This window comes from Carettochelys insculpta, chromosome 1 (assembly GCF_033958435.1).
Source record: "Carettochelys insculpta isolate YL-2023 chromosome 1, ASM3395843v1, whole genome shotgun sequence".
Lineage (NCBI taxonomy): Eukaryota > Metazoa > Chordata > Testudines > Carettochelyidae > Carettochelys > Carettochelys insculpta.
Window position 1 is genome coordinate 35,968,448 of NC_134137.1, and position 20,452 is coordinate 35,988,899.

Genomic DNA, 20,452 nt, shown 5'->3' on the forward strand with positions numbered 1-20,452 from the left:
ATTTTTCGCTGTGAACCTTCCCTCTTTCCCCTGGACCAACATGTATGTGTTCTGTCAATATATTCCAAGCCCAGAAGTGTTCCGTGGCCAAATTAGGTTGGGAAGTGCTGCCTTAAAATAATGTGCTTGGCACTGTATAAGACACACACAACAAAGGACAGTTTCTGGTTTCTGAAACGTGCAACTGTAAACTCCATAGCCAAAAAGACAAAAGCATTGGAAGAGACAAAAGAATAAGTGACCTTGTTGTGAGTACATATTCAAGCTCTCCTGAATTAGGTCACTTCACCTCCACAGTAATGTTAGAGTCAGGAAAGTGTTTCATATAGGTCGGTATTTCTGGGTTACTTCTAAAAAGTGAGCCTAACAAGAAAGGAAAAATGAGGAGGGATTATAAGGGCTTGGAACTAAGGAAGACAATGAGAAGGGCTTCACAGTGTGAAAGTTAGTAGTTGCCACCATATACTTATGAGGTCTGATATAACTACAGGTGGACTTCTCTCTTTGGCTCTCTCTATGGTTTAACATTGCCACCCATTCCCATAGTGTCTAAGTGTCTTCCACCTAAAATTGATAATAATATCAAGGTGCCTGGTGGACTTCATGAAGTCGAGAATGTTTCTATTTAAGTGGTCAGTACTCTGCTGGGTACTGATTTATTTTAAACAATTCATTAATTTCCCCTCTTTTCATCTCAGTTGTGCATTTCCTGGTTAAAATATTATTTAGGCAAAAATCTACCTCCTTTTCTCCTACTCCTGGTATCTTATCTCATCCTCAGAACTTACTGCTTTTTTTACAGAATATTCAGAAGCTGTTCCAGGCCTCCCAACTTCATATGCTGCTATCCTAAGAATTAAATCTGCCAGTTCACCTTCAGCATTGTTTAATTCAAAGAACAGGCCACGATTAAGCAGTCCTTCATTAGGAAGCATATCTTCTCCAGGTTGGAAAGGGACAGCGCAACACTATCATTCACCAACAAACCTCTATCACTTCTCAGAGGCCTTCAAACATGATGGTAAGTCCTGCTTTTTCTCTGACTCATTGAAGAGAAGGTGTATTTGTGTGGCCTTGACAAAATGGGTACATTTTTATTTGGTTGCTTCAGTATCTCCCATTGTAAAGATGGCTTTCAGTAAACATCGCACAGTAAAAATGAGCTTTCTTTTTTTTTAAAGAGGCTACTTAAATTGACCTTAAAGTCACCAGGGTTAAACATTCTTTTCCTCTTGTTCCTATGGGGATTTTATTTTATTATTGCAGCCTTTGCAATGCAAGAATGGGAAAATAGAGGTGGAATACAATTGCACTGCAATCCAATTTGATCTACTCAACTAATGTCTGTACATTTGAAAGGCACTGCAACAAAATCTCAATTTGTCTCTTATGGGTTTTTTTTCCCAAAGTGCTCTGGTATTTTTCACCTTTATGTGGATTAAATCTTTATAGTGCTTCTTATCAAACTATTTTTCTTCAATTCCTAATATATTATATAACCTCCTGACACTCAAAATACAATGTGGGATCTTGTTTTAGATGCAGAAATTATCAGTAATAATAAACATTTCCTATTATTCAATCACATTTATTTTCTCTTTATCATCTTCTCTTCTTTGGTGTGAGCCTTAAGAGAGTCTTAATGGAATTTATAAATCATAATTTATTTCTCCCCAAATTATCCCCATCCCAGCAAAAACGAAAGGTAAAATTATTTAAATGTAGTGGATCAAGAAGATGACAGAAAGAAGGAATTGCAAAAGAGACCAATAACAATATCAATATGCTGACAGTAGTCTTTTCAGAAAGGCACTTTAGCATGTACTTAACCATTGCACATTATGGCTGTGTCTCCGCTACAAAACAACCTTGAAGTGCTTACTTCGAAATGCAACTTCAAGGTAAACAACTTCATAGTTGAGCATCTACACACAAAAAGCTGCCCACCCTTACTTCAAAGTAGGGTCCCAGTACTTTAAAGGGAAGTGTCCACACAACAACAGCCCTTACTTAGAAATAAAAGGCCAGGAAATGATGTTGGCAGGGGTCACGTGGACATCAAGCCCTTCCGGGCTTGCAGCCAGCCAACCGCTTAAAGGGCACCTCCCAACACCACCTCCTGGCACGTGCTCAGGGCTGCCAGGCTGCACACAGCAGGGCAGACCACATGCATGGGAGCAGACCTGAACAACATGCCTGGCCAGCTGCTCCCCCAGGAGGATCTCCCAACCGCTGTGGTCAGCCTACTGGACATGCTGCTTGCTGTCCTGTTAGAGCAGCACACCACGGCCAGTCACATGGGCTCCATTCTGCAGGCACTGGGCTGGGCCCTCCTGCCCCTTCCCCGGCCCCTGTGATCCAGCACCGATGGGCCTCCACCACTGGCACTGTGCTGCCCCTGCTTGTGGCATGCTCTCAGCTTGCTGCCTGGGGTTGCTGGGGAGCTGCTTCCTGTCAGGCAGCCAGCACTAACCATAGAGCCCTGTCTGGTCTGGCTGGAGTGTCTCCTTGCTGCAGGGAGGGACCACTGCCATGGCAGACCCTTACTTCAAAGTAAGGAGTGAAGAGAGGCTACACGTGCCCTACGTCAAAGTTAAACTTCAAAGTAGGGTGCTACTCCATTCACAGGAATGGAGTAAGGACTCAGAAGTTGGGCTCCCTTACTTTGAAGTTAACTTCAAAGTAAGGAAAAGTGTATGTAGACACTCTGCTGGCTACTTCGAAGTAGCCCCTTACCTCAAAGTTAACTTCGAAGTAGGATCCTAGTGTAGATGCATCCTATGAGTAACAGCTGTCACAAAACAGGATGACTTAAGCATGTGTTTTTCTGAATTGGAGCCCTGTCTAGGAATACAGATAAACTGCATCCTGAAAACAGTTAAATTGTGACCTTATTAGAACTGGATTTTCTTTTCTGCGGTTATATGTGTTGTATGATATTCAGCATATTTACAAAACTTGGCTACTGTCTGTGTTCCTGACCTTGCTGACTCCTCCTCTGAAAATCTATGTACAGGAAAGAATCTGGAACAATCAAAGCAGTGTAATGAAGAACTGAAGTTCATTGTCTAACAGTAGTATTATGTTGGCATTTCACACAATGTGTCTTGGAACTGGAGGCAAAAGCACCAGTTGGTTGGGGAAGAGCAAAGAAGGCAGATTTTATAAAAAAAACAAAATTGGGAACTATAAGTGATCTTCCCTGAGAGTGAACCTGATGACTCCTGTGCAGGCCTGTTGATGAGGAAGGAGAGTGTGTAGAAACTGCACAGAGGCTTGGCACTTCTAAGGGGCCCAGAGCTCCAGTCCACCACTGCTGCTGCAGTAGCAGCAGTTGTGGCCAGGACCTCTGGGCCCCTTTGTAATGCCATGGGAGTGTCACTTTGCCACTCTGTGCAGCTTCCCTGAGGACTCAGGGGCCGGGGATGGAGAGTAGAACCATGCTTCAGGTAACGCTAAGGGTTGACGCTGACTGCCCTTAGCCCCACCCCTTTTACCTGATGATCTGGCCTTTTGTGGGGCATGGAGCTGGTACCCTCACACCTTGCCCCCAGGCTATGGCAGTGGCCCCAATGCTCCTCCGAAACCGGGACTGAAAGTCTGAAAATGAGGCATTTTCTTAGGATTAAATTCTCACAATCAGTTTGGTGATATATATACATTTATGGCTCTGGAAAACAATGATTTTTGTCAATTAGTTCCTGCTGAGATTTAATGCCATCTGCTGTGGAGTAAGAGATAGAAAGCTTTCTTCCACTCTCCCAACCTGGATCTGACATGGTGAGGACTTTGGATATTGCATGGCCTGCGTAATAATGATTCACATACGTGAATAGGCAAAGTCTTGACTAAAGCCATACATATTATTCATTTATTGTTTTGCTGGTAAGCTCCAAAAAAACAAGAAAAAATGTTTTAGAAGAACCCCAAACCAACTTTTTCCAGATGTCTTAGCAGACTGGAAAGTAAAGGCAAAATGCTTGAGATTGAATAAAACATTTAATTATATTTGCATCCATTGCCGTGCTGGTTCTTTGGTACCTACAGTTAAACGATTTATGTTTCTCGTCACCACTTAATTTAATCTTATTGAATTATTTCATTTAAACACACATTTAATAGGCCGTAGGACTTCACCCTATTAAATCAAGCTGTTTTTAAAAACATAATGTTGTGATTAAAAGAAATCTGCATAGAAAATGTCACTGGGTATGTCTACGCTGCAGTTAAAAACCGGCATCTGGCCTGTGCCAGCTATTTGCAGCTAATAATCTGTTGCACACTAGGCACTCAAGCTGTGGCTGGAGCCAGGCTCTAGCACCCTGTGCGGGGGCAGAGTCCCAGAGCTCAGACTGCACCACAGTTAAACTTAGGTGGTGGCCAGGTGCCTGGTTTTCAACCCTGAAGTCCAGACAGATCTACTGAATTAACACTCCATGTTTGTTTACTGGGCGGCGGGGGAGGGTGGGCAGGGGATCACGGGATGCTCTTCCATGAAGGACTGCTAAACAGGGATCGAATTCTCCTTTCAAGGAATGGGACGGAAGTATTTGGCTCAAGACTGGCTAACCTAGTAAGGAAGGCTTTGAACTAGGTTTGATGGAACAGGTGACCAAAGCCCACAGATAAGTAAAATACCTGGAGACCTGAGAGCTGGGTTGGAAAAGGAAGGGATCATGGGCTATAATAGGAGACAAAAAAAGAAGGACAAGGCAGTACTGCAGGGCAAAAGCAAATCAGTACCTTAGATGCCTATATGCAAATGTAAGAAGTATGGGTAATAAGCAGGAAGAATTTGAGATCCTAACAAACAGAACTATGATATAACTGGTATCACAGAAGCTTGGTGGGATAATACGCATGATTGGTATATTGGTATAGAAGAGTACGCCTTATTAGGAAGGACAGGCATGATAAACAGGGAGGAGGTGTTGCCTTATATATAAAAAATGTGCACCCCTGGACTGAGGTGAGATGGATACAGGAGACAGACATGTTAAGAGTCTCTGGGTTAAATTAAAAGGGATAAAAAATGATGGTGATATCGTGATAGGGGTCTACTACAGAACACCTACCCAGGTAGAAGAGTTAGATAAGACGTCCTCCAAACAATTAACAAAACTATCCAAAACACAGGAGTTGGTGGTGATGGGGGACTTCAACAATTCAGAGATATGTTGGGAAACTAATACAGTGAGGCACAGAATATCCAGAAAGTTTTTGGAGTGCAGGGATGACAATTGTTTATTTCAGAAGGTGGAAAAAGCTACTGGGGGGAAGCAGTTCTAGATTTGATTTTAAGAAATTGGGAGGAACTCATTGAGAATTTGAAAGTGGAAGATAGTTTGGGAGAAAGTGACCATGACATCATAGAGGTGACGATTCCAAGCAATAGTGAAATGGAGAACAGCAAAATAGACACAATGGATTTCAGGAAAGCAAATTTTGATAACTCAGAGAGATAGTAGGTAAGGTCCCATGGGAAGCATGATTAAGAAAAAAAACAACTGAGGAGAGTTGGCAGTTTTTCAAAGGGACATTATTAAAGGCCCAAAAGCAAAATATACTGCTGCATAGGAAAGCTAGAAAGTATGGTAAATGACTGCCTTGTCTTACCCAGGAGATCTTGCATGATCTCAAAATCAAAAAGGAGTCATATAAAAAGTGGAAAGTCAGAGAAATTACAAAAGATGAATATAAGCAAACAGTACACGTGTGCAGGGGCAAGATTAAAAGGTCAAGTCACAGAATGAGCTCAAATTAACTAGAAACAGAAAGGGTAACAAGAAGTCATTCTATAAATATATTAGAAACAAGAGGAAGACCAAGGACTGGGTAGACCCACTACTCAGTGAGGAGGAAGAAACAATATCAGGAAACTTGGAAATGGCAGAGGTGCTTAATGACTTCCAAGAAGGCTGATGCAGAAACACCTAACTTAAGGCATGCTAGCGGGAAGGCGGTAGGTGTAGAGGGTAAAATACATAAAAAACAAAATTAAAAGTTACTTAGAAAAATTAGATGTCTTCAAGTCACCAGGGCCTGATGAAATGTATCCTAGAATACTTAAGGAGCTGATAGAGGAGGTTTCTGAGCCTTTAGCTATCATCTTTGAAAAGTCCTGGAAGTCAGGAGAGATTCCAGAACACTGGAAAAAGGCAAACAGAGTGACCATCTATAAAAAGAGGAAAAAGAATAACCCAGGAAACTCCAGACCAGTCGGTTTAATTTCTGTGCTGGGAAAGATAATGGAGCAAATAACCAAGGAATCCATCTGAAAACATCAGGATGAAAATAAGGTGGTAGGTAAGAGCCAGCATGGATCTGTAAAGAACAAATCATGCCAGACCAATCTGATAGTTTTTTTTGACAGGATAACAAGTCTTGTGGATAAGGGAGAGGGGATGGATGTGGTATGGTATACCTAGACTTTAGGAAGTCATTTGACATGGTCTTGCACAATCTTCTTATCAATAAACTAAGCAAATACAACTTAGATGGGGCCACTATAAGGTGGGTGCATATCTGGCTGGATAACCATTCTCAGAGAGTTGCTCATGGTTCACAGTCATGCTGGAAGGGCATAACAAGTGGGGTTCCTTGGGGATCTGTTTTGGGACCGGTTCTGTTCAATATCTTTACCAGCGATTTAGATAATGGCATAGAGAGTATGCTTATTAAGTTTGCAGATGATACCAAGCTGGGAGGGGTTGCAACTGCTTTGAAGGATAGGCTCATAATTCAGAATGATCTGGTCAAACTGGAGAAGTGGTTTGATGTAGACAGGATGAAGTTTAATAAGGACAAATGCAAAGTACTCCACTTAGGAAGAAGCAATCAGTTTCATACATATAGAATGGGAAGTGACTGTCTAGGAAGGAGTATTGTGGAAAGGGACTTAGGGGTCATAGTGGACAATAAGCTAAATATGAGTTAATAGTGTGGTTCTTTTGCCAAAAGAGCAAACGTGATTCTGGGATGCATTAACAGGAGTGTAGTGAAAAAGAAACGAGAAGTCATTCTTCCACTCTAATAAGCACTCATTAGGCCTCAGTTGGAGTATTGTGTCCAGTTCTGGGCACCACATTTCAAGAAAGTTGTGGAGAAATTGGAAAAGGTCCAGAGAACAGCGACAAGAATGATTAAAGGTCTAAAGAACATGAGCTATGAGGGAAGACTGAATGATCTGGGCTTGTTTAATTTAGAAAAGAGAAGAGGGGACATGATAGTGGTTTTCAAGTACCTCAGAGAGGGTTACAAGGAGGAGGGAGAAAAATCGTTCTCTTTGGCGTCTGAGAATAGGACAAGGAGCAATGCACTTAAACTGCAGCAAGGGAGGTTTAGATTAGACATTTGAACAAGCTTCCTAACTGTCAGGGTGGTTAAACACTGAAATAAGTTACCTAGGGAGGTTGTGGAATCTCCACCACTGGAGATATTAAAAAGCAGGTTAGATAGCCACGTATCAGGGTGATCTAGATGGTGTCTGGTCCTGCCAAGAGGGCAAGGAACTGGACTCGATGACCTCTTGAGGTCCCTTCCAGTTCTAGTGTTCTATGATTCTATGATTCTACATTCAGTCATGGCCACCTCCTACATCTGTTGGTAGCTGCACCTCCACAGGTGAGTCCCTCCTGAGCTGGGCAGCACAGTGGGAGGAGGAAAGCAGCAAGCAATGAGAGGAAGAGGAAAAGAGGAAGATTGGATGGGGCCTGAGGGGAGAGGCTCTGGGGATGAGGCAGAATATGGGTGGGGCTTTAAGGGGAAGAGGTGAAGCAGAGGAGAATCTCGCATACATGCTGGAGTGTCCGATTTTTTTTTTATATAGTAGAGGTTGAACCTCTCTAGTCCAGCACACTCAGGTCCATCATCCACAATCTGGCATGATTTTAGTTAGCTGTATGTCCACTTATCATGGGTCCCATAAAGTTTATTTGTACCCATTTGGCTGCCAGTATATCATGCTGTTATTTAGCTCTAATTTACCCACTAAATGTCCTCTTAGAGCCCAGTGTGCAGTGAAAGTGTCGGCAATGCTGCTAGACAATATTGACTTCCCACGCTTTGGTAAAATGTTTGGTTGGGCTCAAGTCAGCTCCTGAAGGTGCAAGACTAGAAAGGTTTAACCTGTAACAAGTTGGCAACCATAATTTAACAGCCCCGTAGTCCATGCCCTGTGAGTCTGAGTCAACTGGCACAAGCCAGCTGGGGATTTTTAACTGCAGTGTTATAGCTATATTTACGGAATGGTAGTGTTATTTAAAATACCAGTAGAATAATTTATTGCCAGTCAAATTCCTGTTATGGAGAATGTAAACTAATGTTGTATGGCACTGGAGATCTTTGTCTCCCAACATTTATGCCAGATGTGTCTGTTTCAAGTGGCAGGATTGGGAGACCTTGACCAGGGAATACCATCAGCCTTCAGAATGTGGTGCTGATGAAAGAGGCCATTAAAAGAATGTTCCATGTGTGTGCTTCTGCTTTTGGGAGAACAGTAGGAGACCAGCAGTCCAATGACTTAGTCTGCCAGTGTGAACTTGCTAAATAAATGTTTCTACTTTAAAGAGACACATGAAAATATGAGGGAAGAATTTTGCCATCTATATTGTGTTAAAGCCCCTGACCTTGCACCTGTGGAACATTGCACCAGCATCAAGCTAAACCAAAGTCAATGGAGATGCATTTAGCTGCAAGCATCTCCCCTCACAGAATATGTTGAAGACCTCCAATAGCTCTGTTCAGTAAAGATAAAGGAAGTCATCTTAATCTTAAGTTAACTAAAATCGGCCATGTACTTCTTAAATAGATCAGTTTTTCCTTTTTTATATATAATACATAGGAAATTACTGTCCTGTGTAGTAACACAGTGAACGTTAATTTTACGTAGGTCAAATAATATTGTTTGAATTTGAAATAATTTGCTATTTTGCTCTGACGTACCTTAGTGGCATTTCCTTTTTTTGTTCTTTGAGGGAATATTGTGACTTGGCAGAATGGCATTATCACGATGGATGGTAGTATTTCATCTCAGGTGTTGAATCAGAGCTGCTGCTACTGTTGCTGAAAACTTGCAAAGCAAAATTATTTGTATCACATCTGCCATACTTTTCAGTCCATTATTAATTTTAAAACTGTTTGTGGGATCTCCTAATTTTCAGATTAAAAAAGTGATTTATTTTTCTTTAAATAACTGATTTTAATGTGACTGAATTATTTTTCAGATAGCTGTCTCAATACACTGAACGCTCAATATGAAATTTGAAAAGTGATTAAACAGATTAAACTGCCTGCTCCCAAGATAATAAAGGTTAATTGAAAGACCCTGAAGAGTCACCTCAAGTGCACATAAAGCCAGAGTAGATTAAAAATAAACAGTGAAAGAATAAGTACCAAACTGAATAAAAGATTGAGCAGCAAGTAACACCGATTTACATGTACTGTGTTTCCCCCAATTTCAATGTAAAACATACACGTGTTAATATGTGTGATAATCCAGCAACTTGCCTACACAAGATGATTGGTCCCTGTTGGGAGTGATGGACACAGCCCCACTTGCATCATAATTAGTTAGCTGTTTCCCCAGCTGCAGGACAGGAGTGTGGTTAGCAAATACCTAAAGGCATAATGGCCCCGCTCAATGAGTTGAGAGAGCTCAGTCTGGAAGCTGACCCACAATTAGTGGGCCAGCTTCCATGGAAGGCCGCAAGTCAGTGTCTACAAGCAGCTGATGAAGTGAGTCTGTGCTCACGAAAGCTCATGCTCAAAACTTTTCTGCTAGTCTATAAGGTGCCACAGGACCCTTCGTTGCTGTTACAAGCAGCTGGGTACTCTAGAGGAACAAGACTGAGGATCCAGTCTTCTGTACCAGAGGGGGGTGAAGCCACAGGGAGAAAAAATGTCTATGATAGGTCTTGTCCCATGCTGTGTAAGATGATGGTGCTTCAGGAGAATTAACCTGGGAATGCATAGTACCAGAACAGAGGGTAGGACCCAAAAGGAGCCTGGATGGAGGTCTGAAGAGAAGCCTACAAAGAGTCAAAGAACTTTTTTGTTCATTTAGATTTCTTAATTTGAGGGGTTATTTTTTGTTTGTTTGTTTGGTTTGTTTGTTTTTTTACCCTAGAATGGTTTAAGATTGTTTTTGAGTTGGCCAGAGGGCCAAATCAAATCTAGAACAGTGACCTGTGTGTGAAGCTCATTTAGGAACTCTAAGTAGAGGGGAAATGGAGGCAGAGCACCAGAGTCAATCCTGACCACAAGCAGGTGCTTGGATGGCATCCACCATGTTATGCTACTGATTTTTTTCTAGGGCAGTTGCTTTCCTACAGTGATCATGTGATTCTTCAGCCTAGACATAGACATCTTGATGGTTCTTTGACCTGTCAAGTAGTTGTGTTCTTGTGCTCTTTTTCGTTTGTGTGGCATTATTACAGAGAAACTGACAGCTGGTGGCCGCACTAGCCCCTCCTTTTGGAGGGGGCATGCTAATGAGCCACTTCAGCAGATGTTAATGAGAAGCTGTTATGAATATGCAGTGTCTCATTAGCATAATGGCAGCTGCACGTGCTTTGAAATGCCAATTTCGAAATGCACACCACCCGTGTACCTGGGGGCCTTTTGAAACAACCCCGATTTCGAAAGCCCCTTCTTCCCAAACTCAAATGGGGAGAAGGGACTTTCAAAATCAGGGAGTCATTTTGAAAGGCCCCCTGCTACACGGATGGCATGCATTTTGAAACTGGCACTTTCGAAGTGCGCGTGGCAGCCATTGTGCTAATGAGGCACTGCATATTCATGGCAGCACCTCATTAGCATCTGCTAAAGTGGCTCATTAGCATGCCCCCTCTGAAAGGAGGGAGTAGTGTGGTCAGAGCCCTGGTAATCTCTATATTTAGGTTGTCTAACTTTATATATTGTTAAAGAATATGTGATCCTCTAGGAGTTCAAACATCTGCACTTATTGCTAGAAAACTTTGAAAAATTTGGGTGGGGAAAAGGTACTGGGGCTAGAAAAGAGCATTTTCATTGCCTCATTAAATTCTGTTTGGATTTAGCAGTTCAATATTACTGAAAATTGATGTTTTTCTTCTCCCCCATAGTACTGAGATGTGTTTTGGCAGTATGCCAGAGGAAATAACTGAACAAGTCTTTTTAGACACACCCACCATTAACACAGTAGCAAGTGATGCATAAGGAGAAGATAACCTCTCCTTGAAGGGTATTGTTGTTCTTAGATCAGTTCCCAGTGGGTGAATGTTAATAACTGACACCCATGTTATCTGTTGCTGGAAAACAGAGAGGTGTACCTAGCAACGCATAACACTAAAGAAAAACAAGATTAGATAACAAGAAACAAACATATATGTATGAAGAGTACTTTATTTGCCAACCACAGGAGTACTGTACACTGTAAACTTATTCTGTATTTGCTTCCATTGCCATTAAACACTGTTTTGATGCCAGCACATAAAGTAATGAAATGTGATGTGTCTTCTGGTTCAAGTGCCAGTTATTTGAGAATTCTAGATGATAGAATGACAGTTAAAATAGAGTTTACTGTACTAACTTATGATTTTTGTTCATGACTATCTCCTCCTTTCTTCCATTTGTTACATAGTTTGTTAGTTGCTCTCACTTCCCCTCTAAATCAGGATTTTTTATTTTATTTTTCTAGCACAGCCTTTTTTCCTCTGTTGTGGGATCATGAGTTTTGGTCATTTCCTAAAGTATTCTTAAATTATTCTCAATTTTCACTCATAATTTTTCTGATTAAATTCTTCCTCCCCTCTCATTTGGCTCATAATTGTTTTCTTAGTTTTGTGAAATTGACTATATTAAAGTACTTATTACTGGTCTGGACTTTATTCTTTTGCACATTTATAAATGATCAAGTCATCATCACTTGTACCTAAGGTACCATTAATTTTTAATTCCATCATCAGTTCATCTTTATCAACCTCATAAAGAATTCCCCTGTGGTGGCTGTACCACTTTCTAAGTAAGGAAATTGTCATCTATAGTATTTTAGAAATTTTAAGATGTTTTAATACTGGCAGCACAAAACTTCCAGCATGCCACTCAAATTGAAATCCCACCTAATAACGCAACATTTTTCCTCTGCACATTATAAATGAGTGAATAAGGAGGTGGTTATCCTGTCCCCTATTGTATTTTGGTGGTCTGTAACATACACCAACTAATGACTCATTTTGCATTTTATCTGCTAGATATTGGCCAATAAACATTCACAATCATTTTCTACTGATTTATCAGTGAGTTGGAGATAGGTAATGCGATTTGAAACAATGAAGCTCTCCCCACCTGCTTTTTGTCCATTCCATCCTTCCTAAATAGGTTATAACTATTAATTAACATTCTACTAATGTAAATTGTTCCAGTGGGTTTCAGTAACAACACATAGATTGAATTTATGCATGTGAGTGAGCCATTCCAACTCCCTGTTTGCAGCACTGAATAATCAGGTGTGGTTTTAGAGGACATTTCACTTTTCCGTGATAGTGCAGTTTTTGGCCACAACCCAGGATTCCAAACTTGGTACAGCAAATCCTCTGTTCCTATTTCAGTTTTTCTATAGCAAGCAGTAAATCTACCAGTAAGCGATCGGCTGTAATGCTCCTTAGAATAAATGTATTGTGGATAATCTTTTCCTAGTCATCTTATTTTCACATGCTCATTTGGTATATGTCTTTGAAATATGTAGTCACTGACCCTGAAAACACTTCTACTATGTAAATAAACTCATTTACTTCTATGGCACAACTCATATATATGAAGCTCCGCAAGTATTTAAGTATTTGCATGATTAAGCTGTTTTGTTGCCACTTGGCAGACATCCAAATACATATCTAACCTTGTAACTCTGCTTCCTTGTGGAACTAAGAAGGAGATACTCATTTGATTATGTAATCAAGCTATAGAATTATGGACTGGAACTGACTTCAAAAGGTCATCTAGTCCAGTCTCTACCCTCTTGGCACGATTACATAATAATCTGACCTTTCCTGACAGGTGTTTGTCTAATGTCTTCTTAAAAGCCTCCAATGACTGGCGTTCCTCTGCCATGGCAATTTCTTCTACTGCTTTACTGCTCTGACAATAAGGAAGCTTTTCCTAATGTCTAACCTAACCTTAACCCTAACCCTCCCTTTGCTGCAGTTTAAGCCCTTTGCTTCTTGCCCTATCCTCAGAGGTTAACAAGAACAACTTTTGTCCATCTTTTATGTACTTGAAAACTGTTCTTATTTTCCCAGTCAGTCTTCTTTTTTCCAGATAAAACAAACCGGCTACGTCTACACGTGCACCCAACTTCGAAATAGCTTATTTCGATGTTGCGACATCGAAATAGTCTATTTCGATGAATAACGTCTACACGTCCTCCAGGGCCGGCAACGTCGATGTTCAACTTCGACGTTGCTCAGCCCAACATCGAAATAGGCACAGCGAGGGAACGTCTACACGTCAAAGTAGCACACATCGAAATAAGGGAGCCAGGCACAGATGCAGACAGGGTCACGGGGCGGACTCAACAGCAAGTCGCTCCCTTAAAGGGCCCCTCCCACACACACTTTCATTAAACAGTGCAAGATACACAGAGCCAACAACTAGTTGCAGACCCTGTATATGCAGCACGGACCCCCAGCTGCAGCAGCAGCAGCCAGAAGCCCTGGGCTAAGGGCTGCTGCCCACGGTGACCACAGAGCCCCGCAAGGGCTGGGTTGAGAGTATCTCTCAACCCCCCAGCTGATGGCCGCCATGGAGGACCCCGCTATTTCGATGTTGCGGGACGCGGATCGTCTACACGTCCCTACTTCGATGTTGAACGTCGAAGTAGGGCGCTATTCCCATCCGCTCATGGGGTTAGCGACTTCGACGTCTCGCCGCCTAACGTCGATTTCAACTTCGAAATAGCGCCCAACACGTGTAGACGTGACGGGCGCTATTTCGAAGTTACTGCCGCTACTTCGAAGTAGCGTGCACGTGTAGACGCAGCCACCCAGTGTTATTTCTTCAGTCTTCCCTCGTAGGATATGTTTTTTGGACCTTACATAATTTTTGTTGCTAACCTCTGGGTTTTCCAATTTATCCACATTTCTGCTGTTCATCCATAGGAAGGCTCAGAGAAGTTCATGTTTTACAGGAAGAATGGCCTAAAGGATTAGCTCCACACCTGTCCCCCAGAAATCCTTGTCTTATTCTTGCCACTGCCACATATTTGTTGTTCATAATTGGGCATTTTTTCAAAACATCAGTTAGTTTTCCAGAGGATCTCTAAGATGTTGCGAGCATTATTTCTTCTGTCATGAGAATGAGTGCATGTATTGTGTTTGGCGGTGATGGCTTGTCTTGCACCATTCACTCTTGTCTGGTCACCTGTGCTCCTGTGTCATGCATTCACGGGACAACTATCAGGGTTTAGAGTGCAGACTATGGCAATCAACATGGAATCATCCTGTATCTTTTCTGTAATAGTAAACAATGACTATGCCTGCAGCTGCCTTCTGTACTGTTACAGTGTGTAACACTCTCATCCACTACAGAAACTGTTGTGGTCTTCACTATTGACCCAACAACTGGGAATATGGGTCAGGGAGTGTCAGGATTTGTTCCACACATTGGATGGCCTATTCACAACGCCTCTGAGGTGCCATCCTGCTCCAAGATCTCTTACAGAATTTGGGCATGAAAGGACCCAGTTATCAATTGTTACCAATGAGGAAATAAAATTAGGCTCTTATCTGTGAATAGGCGATATATACCCGCAGGGAGGAACATAATGCACTTAGTGCTTGTCTACACTACCACCTTCCTTCGAAGGAAGGGTGGTAATTAGGGTGTTGGGAGTTTACTAATGAAGGGCAGCGGTGCATAGGCAGCACTTCATTCAGCAAATTCCCCACCGCGGCAACTTTGAAGTTTTAAACTTGGAAGTACCGGCGCACATCTAGTCACGACTCACCTGCCAGTACTTCAAAGTGCCGAGGCAACTTCAAAGTCCCCTTACTCCTCAAAATTTTTAAAAATTATTCTCAATTCTCAAAAGTTTGAGGAGTGAGGGGACTTTGACATTGTCCCGGCACTTTGAAGTACTGGTGGGTGAGATGCGGCTAAACGCCTGATGGTACTTCGAAGTTTAAAACTTTGAAGATGCCGCAGGGGGGAATTTGCTTAATGAAGTGCTGCCTATGCACCGCTGCCCTTAATTAGTAAACTCCCAACACCCTAATTACCACCCTTCCTTTGAAGGAAGGTGGTAGTGTAGACAAGCCCTTAATCTCCCTTTCCTTTAAACAGACTAGTTGGTGGCCACTGATGATAGCAATTGAATCACTATGATGATCCCTGACTAGATGCTTCATGTAGACCTGTGTCACTAACCATGCACTAACACCAATCAAGATCATGCTGGAAAATAGTAGTTAACAGTGCGGTTACCCAGATTAAGGCTGACTGCCAGTGGATTTTGAGGCATGGAGGCTGTCTTGTGAATAGTGGCAGAGTCATCAGGAATGGATTGTAATCTCTTCCTCGGCACTGAGGTACTTGCATGCTTCCTGGGGAAAGAGGCTCACTCAGGCTACGTCTACACATGTATGCTACATCGAAATAGCTTGTTTCGATGTAGCAACATCAAAATAAGCTATTTCGATGAATAATGTCTACACGTCCTCCAGGGCTGGTGCTGTCGACGTTCAACGTCGACATTGGGCAGCACCGCATCGAAGTAGGCGCTGCGGGGGAGCATCTACATGCCAAAGCGGCACATATCGAAATAAGGGTGCCAGGAACAGCTGCAGACAGGGTCACAGGGCGGACTAGCACTTCCAAGGCAACAGCTAGCCGCTCCCTTAAAGGGCCCCTCCCAGACACGCTCAGCCTGCACAGCACGCGGTTTGCAGAGCCATAGGCATGCACACCTCGGCGAAGCAGTTATGGACCCCCAGTAGCAGCAGCAGCAGCCAGAGGTCCACCCAGCTGCCCCTGCAGGAGCAGTGCTCGCCTTGCTCAATGCCATGCAGGAGGCAGCTGATCACCTTTTATTCATGGAAGAGGAGCTGCCCCCAGGGGAGGAGGAAGCAACCCCAGACCCTGCTGCCCCCCCTCCCCCCCGCCGCACACGCCGCTGGCTGTGGAGCTACCCCACAAGCACCAACTGGTGGGAGCGGCTGGTGATCGGCAAGTGGGACAACGACTGCTGGCTCCAGAACTTTCGTATGAGCTGGCAGACATTTCTGGAGCTCTGCCAGTGGCTCACCCCTGCACTGAGGCACCAGGACACCGCCATGCGGCGTGCCCTCAGCGTGGAGAAATAGGTCGGCATTGCTGTCTGGAAGCTGGCCACTCCAGACAGCTACCGATCCGTGGGGCAGCAGTTTGGCATCGGCAAGGCCACCATCGGGGCTGTCCTCATGGAGGTAAGAGGACCCATGGGGAGTGGGAGGCAGCACTGGGGGGGGAGGGGAAGAACTATTTACATGGGGGGGCAGGTATCATAAAATAACAGGGGTCTAATACAAACTATATACAACATAAATAAAGGGGATATGTACAAAGGGAGGGCAGGCAGAGTGGTGGCCGGTGTGGCATGGGGGGCCAGGTAGTCTGCGATGTGCTCAAACATGCACATAAAGGCCCCCCATGCCTCCTGGTGCCAGGCCAGTGCCCGGTCCTGCAGATGGAGGCGCTGCTCATCCACCTGCAGGCACTGCTCCGAGACCTCCGGATGCCACCGGAGGATCGCCAGCAGCTGGGGGTCCGCCGTTGTCCCTGCCCTGGGGCTGGTCGGTGCTCTGCCGAGGGGCTGGCCTGCAGTGATGGCCCCGGTGGGCTCTCCGGGACCACTGACACCTCGCCGGCGCTCTCCAGTCACTCCGATGGTGCAGCTGTGGAACACGGGGGGGAAGAAGAGTGGAGACAGCCGTTAGTGTGGGCCCCGAGCCGTGGCCCTTGTCCCCCCACCCCTCTGCTGCCTGTTCCCCATCCCCGTCCCCAGGATATGCTGCTGCTGCTGATGGGTGTCCCACCCCCTCCCCCCGGGGGACCCTAGGTTCCGCTCCCCCCATCCCCAGGGATGGGGCATGGCACTGTCGTGCTGGGGGTGCAGGGGCTGATGCACTCTTCTGAGGGACAAGCCACTGCTGTTCTTGGGGCCATGGTCATCTGGGCATGTGGAGGGCCCCGGTCATGTCTGTTGTCCCTGCCCCTCAACCCCGGGGGTGTGCACCGGGGGGGTACATACCTGATGGTCCGCTCCCACAGTCTGGTCGGGGGAAACCCTGTGGGCGGACGCCCTGCTGGAGCTCCGTAAGGGCAGCACAATGTGGAGCCCCCCGTCGCTGGAGGAGGATTCCCCCTCCTCCTCCTCCTCCGGCATCCCAGTGGTGGGCTCCTGGGGGGGGCCCTGGGGTGCGGGGCTTGCCTCCGGGGCGGATTCCGCCTCCGGGGCCTGCTGGGGCTCGTCGGCCGAGGTGTCAAGAGTGGCCGGAGGGGAGGAGGTGTGCCGGGGGCCCAGGATTTCCCTGAGCTCCCTGTAAAAGGGGCAAGTGACAGGGGCGGCCCCAGATCGGCTGACCGCATCCCGGGCCCGGGCGTAACCCTGCCGCAGCTCCTTGACCTTACTCCTGACATAGTCAGGAGTGCGGGCAGGGTGACCCCGGGCGGCCAGGCCCTCGGCCAGCTGAGCAAACACATCCGCGTTCTGCCTCTTGCTCCCCATTACCTGGAGCACCTCCTCCTCGCTCCAGAGCCCAACAGGTCCCGGATCTCGGCCTCCATCCAGGAGGGGCCCCGCTGCCTCTTTCCTGGCTGGCTGCCAACCTGGGAGCCCTGGCTCCCCTTGGGGGGGGTGCCCTGGGGGCCCTTGGGGGGCTGGTGGGCGGCCATCGCAGCAGGGGGGGTGTCTCTGGGCTGCAGGGAGGCGTGCAGACAGGCCGCATGGCTGTGCTGCCGCCTGCACGCTCTCTCAGCTTCCTGCACAGGAAGGAAGGGGCGGGGAGCTTTAAGGGGCCGCTGCACGCTGCAACCATAGAGCTCAGGGGCTGGAGAGAGCATCTCTCAACCCCTCAGCTGATGGCTGCCATGGTGGACCCTGCTATTTTGATGTTGCGGGCCGCGGATCGGCTACACGTGCCCTACTTCGACGTTCAATGTAGAAGTAGGGCGCTATTCCCATCTCCTCATGAGGATAGCGACTTCGACGTCTCGCCGCCTTACGTTGATGTCAACTTCGAAATAGCGCTCGCCATGTGTAGACGTGGCGGGCGCTATTTTAAACTTGGAGCGGCTACTTCGAAGTAGCCGGCACGTGTAGACGCAGCTTCACAGACCAGAAAACCATCACCATGCCATCTATACTTACAAGGAGAAGGATAGATCAGTGGTTTGGGCATTGGACTGCAAAACTCAGGCTTGTGAGCTTGATCCTTGAGGAGGCCATTTAGGAGCTTGGGGCAAATAGATTGAAAGAAATTTATCAGGAATGGTGCTTGGGTCTGCTGAGAGGGCAGGGACCTGGACTTGATGATCTCTGAAGGTCTCTTCCAGTCTTATGGGATAGGGATACCTCCATATGTTTATCTACATTATTATGAAGGAAAACAACCAGAAGTGAATGTATAACTGCCTTGTGCTTTGAAGCAGGGAAACTTTATTTACATACATTATTAAATTTACTTATTAAATTCTGCATTATATTGAGAGCATGGCGTAAAATTGTCATAGTTCATAATCTTGCGAAAGAGTCAACACATGCTCATGGAAGGTGATAATTTTCTTGTAATCTTGAGTCGTAAATCTGTAGGGTCAGCTTCTCCAAGTGATTATTTTTATGGGGTGGTTAAGATAGGCTATCAGGCAACCGTCATTTCAAGAAAGCATGTATGGACATAACATGCCAATATTGCCTCTGATGCCTTCAGTCACTTAAAATAATGTTATCGTATTTTTACTCACATGTGCCACTGTCCATCTCTTGTTCGTGCTGAGCTGTTCCAAGCTCCAATTCTTCAACAGAATTGGAGCCAAGAACTCTGTGTCCCTCAGTCTGTTTGACTTCTCTGGGACATAGGCTTAAAGGGGTAGCTTAGTTAGTCTGGAGCATCATGAAAAACAAGGAGTCCTATAGTACCTTAAGGACTAACAGAGTTATTTAGTAGTTTGCATGGATAAGACCCACTTCTTCAGATTTTCAGATTCTGAATTCTGAAGATGTCTGACACTGTGCATGTGAGATATGTGCTGCCCTTTTAAGGGGCTTCAAGTGAGAGGCTAGGTGCTACATAGTAGTGCGTGGAGGTGAATCCAAAGTGAATAGCCATCGATAGCCTGCTGGGTGGCCATGTTACGTCTAAGCCCACTCCTGTCAATTTAGTACCTCTCAGTTCAGCTGCCCATCAGTTTGGGCCAACCTTAGCTGTATATATGCTTCTCATGGGTTCCTTCACACCTCTTTTCCCAGGGCAGGAGGCTGCACCCAGGTCCTATTGTATTAACTTAGGTGGACTGTATGAGCCACAGGTGCTACCAAAACCCATTCACCACCCTACCTAAACAGTTTTGAACAAGATTCAGGTGTTGGTAAGCAGAGATCTGAGTTTGCTTAGTAGCTTGGGTAATGCATAGTGAAAAATCCGTTAATTAATGAGACAAAAAAGAAGGAAAAAACTATTACAGCATTTGAAATGTACAGTGGAAAGTAAAGGATTTTAATTTAACACTCCTTGGTCCCTTTCCTTTTAGCTGCAGAGAAGTTTTAGAAGGGTGAAAAAAAAAAAACCAAACAATTTGACAATCTCTTAGGTGATATCAAAGACAATTCTTCTTTTGCAAGAAAAAGTAGATACATTAGTTGGAAGGACCTGGAGATGTTAATGTGATTTGCTGTTAAAGTCCAATCCGGTTTCCTATGGGGAAAAAACAAACAAGGAAAACATACACAAAAAGGGAGCAGGAGCAACAGCAAGGATAGAAGCTGCATATTCTGTCTCTGGTGCTGACTTTCACTTTCCTCCTCACAGCTGGAAAAACAGCAACACATCACACCATCTTATCAGCTGCTCCGAGATCTCCCAAACTTGTCCTGGCATTAGACGGCTTAGGGCATTGATTTTTATCTTTATCAGAGAGGTGTAGCTGAGTTAGTCTGTATCTTCAAAAACAACAAGAAGTCCTGTGGCACCATATAGACTAACAGATATTTTGGAGCATAAGCTTTTGTGGGCAAAGCCCTGCTTCATCAAATGCATGAATTGGGGGTGTTCAGAGGAGGATTTAAAGAGGGAGTCTCAGTCAAGGGGAGGGCCACAGTTGACAAGGTCTATTCAGTCACTGGGGATGTGGCCCATTAACTGCTGATAAGGTGGAGTTGTGAACGTTAAGGCTACGTCTACACTGGGACGCTACATCAAAATTGCTTATTTCGACTTAGCGAAAT

General features: G+C 44.8%; 1 protein-coding gene across 1 annotated transcript in view; it reads left to right on the top strand.

Annotated features, from left to right (window-relative positions):
- CNTN5 (contactin 5) overlaps nt 1-20,452 on the top strand; it is an 850,947-nt gene that overhangs the window by 420,980 nt on the left and 409,515 nt on the right. The window contains exon 4 of the mRNA XM_074981652.1: nt 803-1,021. Within this exon, the coding sequence (XP_074837753.1) occupies nt 803-1,021 (219 nt within the window). The remainder of the gene's footprint in view (nt 1-802; nt 1,022-20,452) is intronic.